The sequence below is a fragment of the Carlito syrichta genome, unplaced genomic scaffold (genome assembly GCF_000164805.1).
Source record: "Carlito syrichta isolate Samal-C Ts95f unplaced genomic scaffold, Tarsius_syrichta-2.0.1 Scaffold106899, whole genome shotgun sequence".
In the NCBI taxonomy this organism is placed as follows: domain Eukaryota; kingdom Metazoa; phylum Chordata; class Mammalia; order Primates; family Tarsiidae; genus Carlito; species Carlito syrichta.
This window is the reverse complement of record NW_007050995.1, coordinates 104,436-112,873: the sequence shown is the minus strand read 5'-3', so window position 1 is coordinate 112,873 and position 8,438 is coordinate 104,436. Positions and strand designations below refer to the sequence as shown.

Genomic DNA, 8,438 nt, shown 5'->3' with positions numbered 1-8,438 from the left:
AAAAAAAAAAAAAAAAAAAAAAAAGAAGAATCACCTGTCTGAAATGGACAGCCACAAGTTGCAGACCTCCATCTATGGCACATATCAAACAATTCAACTTTTTATTGTAATGTCATGACTTTTCTCTGCTTCTTAGGAGCAGTTCCAGCATTGCTAGTGACACTTCATATGGGTGGTGTTACCCAAGATTTATAGTATCACACTAAACACAGTGAAAAATACTTGAGAACCTTAAAAGATTACTTTTTAGTGCTATAGGCAGTTCACTGAAGAGATGAATTGTTCACATGGAGATGATTAGAGTCACACGGTATTTTAAGCTGATACTCGCAACACCGGAGCTCATTGCAACAGTAACAGGAGATGGCTACGAGATTATTATACATAAATTAACTATAGATAACTTTATATAGTTATGATTCAGAACTCCTTATGTTTGTTTATATTTCTCAAGACTTTGAGTGGTTCCATGTACCTTCTGTTTGTGTGTATAAGTTTTTAACTTTTTAGATTAGATTTGAGTATATTTTATGCTAGTAAATGATAAAATAAGCAGGACACTGCTGGGGTGAGGGGGGCACATAACATCAATAAGGGTACCTGATCCTGAGCCAGGTGAAGTGAGAACCAATGGGAGGCCCAAACTTCACCTGTACATTGGCCACTTATGTGCCCAATCCTGAAATGCACCCCATCTTTAAAATAAAATAATGAAAAAATAAAGAAGAAACCAAAAAAGAGACTAATATTTACATATAGTTATACATTCACGCCATACCAATTTTTAAATTTTTTTCAGTATTTCTAGGCTACATGGTTTGCTTGAAAGTTTTTTTTCAAATTGTTACAAATCTCTATAATATTTTTCAATATAAACTAAAAAAAATCTGGGTATATGTAGATCTACAAAGTTCAAACTTGTGTTATTCAAGAGTCATCTGTATTAAGCATTTATATCAGTATGTGATACAAAGTATATGCCAAATATATGTCATTATTTTAAATATTTGGTATTAAATTATTAATTATATATTAAATCTCAGCAACGATAAGCTGTAGCAAAACATTTACTGAAGGAACTGGAAATAAAACAGTTCTCTTCTACCGATGGTTAATTACCTCTTTTTCCGGTTAAGGCAAACTGAATAGTATTTCCTCCAACTCCACAGAATGCATCTATTATAACATCACATTTGAAGGACTGACTGACACGGCCAGCAATGTGTTCAGCAATCTTCTCAGGTGTAACTGAAAACCAGCCCTCTGCAAAGGAAGAATACTTCTGTTAACATGTTCAATTTTAAGAGGCAAAGCCAAGCACAAACACAGCAACCATTCCTCCATTCCTAGGAAGTATATACTTTTTTTTTGAGTTAAAGTCTCATCTGTAGCCCAGGCTGGAGTCCAGTGACATGCTCATGGCTACCAAAGCCTCGACCTGCTGGGCTCAGGCGATTCTTCCACCTCAGCCTTCCAACTACAGGGGCACGCCACACCACCTGGCTAATTTTTTTTATTTATTGAAGAGACAAGGTCTTGCCAAGTTGTCCAGGTTGGTCTCAAACCCATGGGGCTCATTTAATCCTCTTGCCTCCACCCCCCAAAGTGCTGGGATTACAGGCGTGAGCCACTGTGCCCAGCTGGAAGTACACGCTTTCAAAAAGCTTAGTTTCCCTTTTCAAAACATTATAAATTACCTAGTTTTAAAGAAAAGTTCTGCAAAGCTTATTAAAAAAAGCAGTATCATCTCCAAATTCCATAGAGGCAATCACCTCAGTTCTTAACTAGATTCTCTCTTTGGTTAGCAACCCATATCCCACTGAGTCTACTAATGATTTCATTCCTAATGGAGAAGCAATGGCCCAGGTTTGTATTAGGCATTTTGGAAAAAACCGCAGGCTTTTAAAGGGTCAGAAAATACAAGAAGCTGACAGCAAAAGGCCACTGAGCCGCAGAAGTAGGAATAGCAGAGCCCTTATCGTTTTCAGAAATGAGGTCCAGTGCCCACTTCAGAGGAGAGAGAATAGTGCCCTCCTTTCCCAGTAGAAGAAATTTACATTTTTCAGAAAAAGATTTCTCTGAAAAAAATGATGTGCCCATTTTCCCACTTCTTCCCCTTACCAAAACTTTAAATGCCTCCTCATAACTGAAAGATTCAGAATATGAACTTAAAAAAAAGTCCCCTCTCTTTTTTTTATTTTTTATTTTAAAGATGTGGGGTACAATTTAGGGTTAGCTATACAAATGTTCACTATGCAGGCCCCCGTGTTGATGAGGTGGGCCCCTGCCCCTGCAGATTCCCACTACTGCCAATCTTTTTCTTACAGTATTATGATAATTGTTCAAGGTCTGCTTATCAGTGAGAACATGTGATAGTCAGTTCTTTGTTTCTGTGATAGATCACTCAGTATTATAGACTCTAAGTCCATCCAAGTTCATAATTCTGTCCTTCTTTATGGCTACAAAATATTCCATCATGTATATGTACCACATTTTTTTTTATCCAGTCCGTTTTCGATGGGCAGCATGGCTGGTTCCATGTTTTTGCTATTGTGAACAGTGCTGCAATAAACATATGTGTGCAGGTATCTTTCTTCTTTTTCATAGAGTGATGTGAGTTTCTCCAGGTATATTCCCAGTAAGGGGATTGCGGGGTTGTATGGAAGGTCAATTTTTAGATCTTTTAGGAATCGCTAAACTGTTTTCCACAGAGGTTGTACTAGTCTACACTCCCACCAACAGTGTAGAAGTGTACCTTTTTCCCCATATCCTCTTCATTATCTGTTGTTTTTTGAGTTATTGATAATGGCCAACCTGACTGGAGTTAGCTGGTATCTCAGTGTGGTTTTAATTTGCAATTGTTTGATGACTAGTGAGGTTGAGCATTTCTTCACGTGATCTGTTGGCTGCATGTATATCTTCTTTTGATAAGTATGTATTCATGTCTTTTGCTCACTTTGTAACAGGACTGTTTGTGTTTTTCTTTTTGGCATGTTTGAGTTCCTTGTAGATCCCAGATGTTAGGCCTTTGCCAGACACACAGTTGGTAAATATTTTTTCCCAGTCTGTGGGCTGTCTCCCGGCTCTCTTGATGGTTTCTTTGGCTTTGCAGAAGCTTGTCAGTTTGATGAGGTCCTACTTGTCTATCTTATTTCTTTTATGGCATAGGCACTTGGAGTTTTGATCAGGAATTGGTTACCAGTTCCAATTTCCATAAGGGTGTCTCCTACATTTTCTATGGTTCCTATAGTTTGAGATTTTACATTTAGGTCTTTGATCCATTTAGAGTTGATTTTTGTGTATGGTGATAGGTAGAGGTCTTGTTTTAATCTTCTGCATGTGGTCAGCCAATTTTCCCAACATCACTGACTGAATAGGTTCTCTTCTCCCCAGTGGTTTGGCGGTGGAGGCTTTGTGGAAGATTGTTGAGAAACTGAGGTTTTGCTTCTGGGATCTCTATTGTGTTCCATTGGTCTATATGCCTGCTCTTGCACCAATATCAAATTGCTTTGATTACCGTAGCTTTATAATAAAGTTTAACGTTTGGGAGTGTGATAGCTCTCGCTTTTTTTTTTGCTGAGGATTGTTTTTGGTAGAATATAAACTTTTATAGAACTGCAAGTTTTTCTAGTCTTATTTCTCCTTAAAAACTCGTATGTATTTTTGAAAATATACAACATTTTACAAATTATTATAAGAGGTTCATAGGTCCCCTGAAATTCCATAACTTATCAAGGCCTCCTGATTCCAACAGTTACTAGAGACCAGTATTTAGATAGTCCCAATATGAAAATGAGTATCAGTCTCCAAGAATGAGTTAAGTTATGCTAGAGTGCAGTGGCATGCTCATGGCCACCACAGCCTTGACCTGCTGGGCTTAACTGATTTTTGCCTCAGCCTTCCAAATAGTTGGAACTCCAGGCACATGCCACTACATTTGGTTAAAAATTTAAGAAAAACATATGTATACCCAAGTTGAGAAACATAAATGCAATATGTGAGCCTATACTGTCGGAAAAGACGTTGCTAAAGGACAAGATTAAGAAAATTAATGAAACTAGGGTATGGACTGTAGATTATAATACTGTAATAATGTTGAATTGATATTTTGCTATTGTTAATACAAAATATCCTTGTTTTTAGGAAATACATGCTAAAGTATTAAGGGGTAGGAGTATGATATGTGCAACAAGATAAAAAAAGATATACATCATACATAAAGAAAGAGAGAATGGCAACATTTGAAAATGGCTGAATCTGGGTAAAAGGGATAAGAACATTCTTTGTACTACTCTTGCAACCTTCTGTGCATTTGAAATAGTTTCAAAATACAGTTAAAAAATACATTTATACTTTACCTCTGTCCAATTTAATCCCATCATCAAATCGGGAGAAGAGTCTGTATCTCTGGGCCCAGTATTTTGCCAGCTCAGGAACAGCAGCTATTTCAGGAGGTATAACATTTACCTTTTTGTTCTTCTTCTTCTTCTTTTTTATTTCAGCTAAAATAAAATACAAAGATTACAGATGCTCACTTGTGAAAAACGAAAACCAAGGCGAATTTATCTAAAAGGGTAGCCATATCAAAAAACTATAATCAGAACATGCATTAATCACACACCCAGAGACGCAGGACGGCTTGATGGAAACACCATTGGCTTCAATCACAGCATCCATTTTGCTACTTATTGGCTTTATAAGCTTGGAAAAGTAATCTATGCTGTCTAAGCTCTAATTATTCATTCCTACAAAAGGGATGAATGAATGAGTTAATGAGTAGTACTTTATTAACTTTATTCACAGCACTGTTAGGAAATATGTAGAAATACTATTATAGACATAAAATTATTATTTTGCTAGTGGAGACACTGCTTTAGCTGGTGAATTATTGGCATCTAAACTTTTTTTTGAATCGGAGCCTTCCTTTGTTGCCCTAGGCTGGAGTACAGTGGCACGCTCACAGCTACTGCAGCCTTAACCTGCTGGGCTCAGGTGATCCTTCTACCTCAGCCTTCCAAGTAGCTGGAACTACAGGCATGCACCACCATGCCTAGCTAATTTTTTGACTTATTGTAGAGACCAGATCTCACCAAGTTGTCGAGGCTGGTCTCAAACACTTGGGCTCAGGCAATCCTCTTGTGTCGGCCTCCCAAAGTGCTGCGATTACAGAGTCATCATGCCCAGCTCCTTTCACTTCCTTAAAACAAAATCTCCCAAGGACTACATTAGGCTCTAGCTCTCAGCCATATCGATCCTAGAAGTCACATGGCATCTGAGAACTGAAATAGGGGTCACTAGCGCCATTCCATAGAAAATGATCTCATTCATTCAGAGACTATTTTTCTTTCTTAGGTAAATTATTTTTATTATTTGGTTATTTAGTTTCAGTCTCCTACCAGTTAGAAGCACTAATGTAGAAAGATGAGAGTTCTGTCACAATTAAGCATAAAAATAAGAGGTGACAGTTGACAAAGAATAAAATTCAATTACATTTAAATGGTCCTCAAGGATGGGACTATGTATTAATATGGTCAACTGGTCACTGAAAATAACAGAAGGTGCCATATCATAATTCAGTAAGGTCAGATCCCTCTGCTCCCTAAAAGATGTCATCAATAGCAGGCCACATGTGGTAGCTCACACCTGCAATTCAGAACTTCGGGAGGGTGAGGTAGGAGGATTGTTTGAGATCAGTCTGGGCCACATAGCAAGATCCAATCTCTACAACAAAATAAATGAATAAAAAATAAAAAAAGGAAAGTATGGTGAGTGTTTCTCAACAGAGGGGAAAGTGACATTTGGGGTAAAGTAAATATTTTTTATTTTATTTTAAAGATGTGGGGTACAATTCAGGGTTAGGTACACAAATGTTCATTATGCATGTACCCTTGTTGATGAGGTATGTCCTCTACTACTACTGCCAATCCCGCCTTTGCCCTCCCCTGGCAGTTTCACACTACTGCCAATCCTGTTCTTATAGTATTACGGTAATTGTTCAAGGTCCGCTTATAAGTGAGAATGTGTAGTACTCAGTTCTTGGTTTCTGTGATAGGTCACTCAGTATTATAGATTCTAGTCCACCCAGTTTGCTGTGAAGTTCATAGAAAGTAATTCTTGACCATGACCTAACATTAAGTAACTCAAGTCCTAAATGCCAATATACTCCAGGTTATTCTAATAACCAACATTTTCCAAATGCTCCTGTGAAGGTGTTGAGAACTACCAGCATCGCAACAAACAGTGTTTATGAAAGTAGGGTGGTGCAGGAAGATGGAACTTAGGAAACAGAAAAGTAGGTAAAGTCCTAGTTGTGCCACTTACTTGGACCAATTTAATTTAATTTCAAATTTTCCCAAATTTAATTTAACTTCTCTGAGCTTTATTTTCCATATTTACAGAAGGATAATAATTTCACCTAACTCAATGGTTTACCTTATTGATTAAATGAGAATAAAACACGTGAAAGCATTTCAGAAATCTGTGTCACCTGAACGTCAATTTTAACACTGACAATAAAAGACATGTAAACTACACCTTAAGTATGCTGTTTAGAAACACAAAGAAATATGTGATATAAGGATCACAGATATATACGCCCATACCCATAGAAGGATAAAAAAAACAACTCGAATAAGGTATTTTCCTCAGTACTAAATTAAGATAGAAATAATGAAGGATTGGAATAAATATAATTATTTCAAAAGGACAAGTTTGAAACCATCAATAAATTGAATACTATATCAAATGAAAATTTCTACCTTATAAAGCCTCAATGTCCCACTGAACACAGTTACTATTTTTTTTTTGTTTTTGAGTCAGGGTCTCACTGTTGCCCAGGCTGGAGTACAGTGGCATGACCATGACGATCATGGCTCATGACAGTCTTGACCTCCTGGGCTGGTGGCCCTTCCACCTCAGCATCCTGAGTAGCTGGGACTGTGGCAGAGAGGGGCTAGGAACAGTTAAAATTATTCCTTTTAAAAAATCAGCCTGCAAGCTCCAAACCTGCTAGACATAGGACGTGAGAAAACCAAGTGGCCACAAGGTGCTTTCCTGGAAGTGCAAGATAGTAATCGATTCACAATCTTACCCTTGCATTCTCTCTTTGTGAAGTTATCGGTTTACAACCCCTGCTTGTCATGTATCTCCTGGAGACAATTTGGTCTTTGAAAAACTGGTTTTGCTAAATACAACCTTGCAAATTCCAAAGAAAAATATATAGCCATGCAACCAGACCCCCACCCTTACTTAAACTAATGTATAAAACCCCTCTCCTCTTTCTCTGAGTTGCTCAGCATTGGAGCATTAGCCCACTGAGTTGCGCCAGCACTAATAAACCACAGTTTCCAAAGATAGCCTCAGTGTCACGGTCTCTTCTGTTTCTCTGCAACAGAACTACTGGCACATGCCAACATGCCTGGCTAATGAAAAAAATTTTTTTATTTGTAGATATGAGGTCTTGATATGTTATCCTGGCTGGTACCATTTTTAGCTACAAAAGAACCTTTGCTATAAAAGACTCAAATAGTACAAAAGTGCATAAGGTGAAAATGTTACTTAGTCTTCCATTCATCTAGCCAACTACTGTGAATACTTTTTTAATATCAATGTACCACCAAAAAACCACTGCCATCATCAACAAGCACAAACAAACAAATAAAAACTTCAAAAAGAAAAGCAGAGTTACAACAAATTTCAAGAGAGCTAAGGATGGCCACCTTTAGCCCACAGAACAGAGTAGCAGCAGAGACCAAGCTTAATGGCAGAGTGGTCCTCAGATGCAGGTTCCCACAGGTTTTCCCTTTGATTTTATCATGTTTGCTCAGCCAAGAGTGAAGAGTGCTCTAGATGCTAATCCATAGCCAATTAGACATAACACTTAACATGCTTTCTCTCCACCTAAAAATAAACAGCAGTGACTCCTTAGGTATAGACGATTCATGGTGAACACTAAGGAAAAACATATTAAAGAAAAAACGTATTTATTTAAAGTCTTACCGTTAGTTTCTGCCTGAAGAGAGTCTGGCATATCTTGAGTAACACAATCTTGCTTATTTGGAACACTTGCTACCAAGCTGTCTCCGTTGTTTTCTGTTTCAACTTCACCAGCTGAAGAGATGGTCTGACAATTTTCAGGTTCTGGATTAGTGGTCTCCAGTGGGTCACCACCTTTTTTAAGAGACATGTCTTGTTCTTCTGAATCACTGCTTGTGCAGCTGTCTTGCACACTGTCGTGACAAAATGACTCTTGTGATGCTTCTTCATCCACTGGTTTATTAACCCATGTTAGAAATTTTTCGACCTTAAATTTTAAGATGACATAAAGAGCAGGAATTAATCCGAAACTAAAACAAAATCTTCCCACCTTTTACCACTTGTTACTTGACTGACAAGCTGTGTTGTAACTATTAGCTCTGAAAAGCAGACTGCATCACATG

The 8,438-nt window shown here is 37.7% G+C and overlaps 1 protein-coding gene across 1 annotated transcript in view; it reads right to left on the bottom strand.

Moving 5' to 3' along the window:
* The window catches only part of TGS1 (trimethylguanosine synthase 1), a 42,458-nt gene that overhangs the window by 16,320 nt on the left and 17,700 nt on the right, over window positions 1-8,438 (bottom strand). Inside the window, exons 8-10 of the mRNA XM_008067499.2 lie at window positions 7,999-8,302; window positions 4,359-4,502; window positions 1,120-1,263 (exon numbers count right to left, since the gene is read on the bottom strand). Coding sequence (XP_008065690.1) covers window positions 1,120-1,263; window positions 4,359-4,502; window positions 7,999-8,302 — 592 coding nt within the window. The remainder of the gene's footprint in view (window positions 1-1,119; window positions 1,264-4,358; window positions 4,503-7,998; window positions 8,303-8,438) is intronic.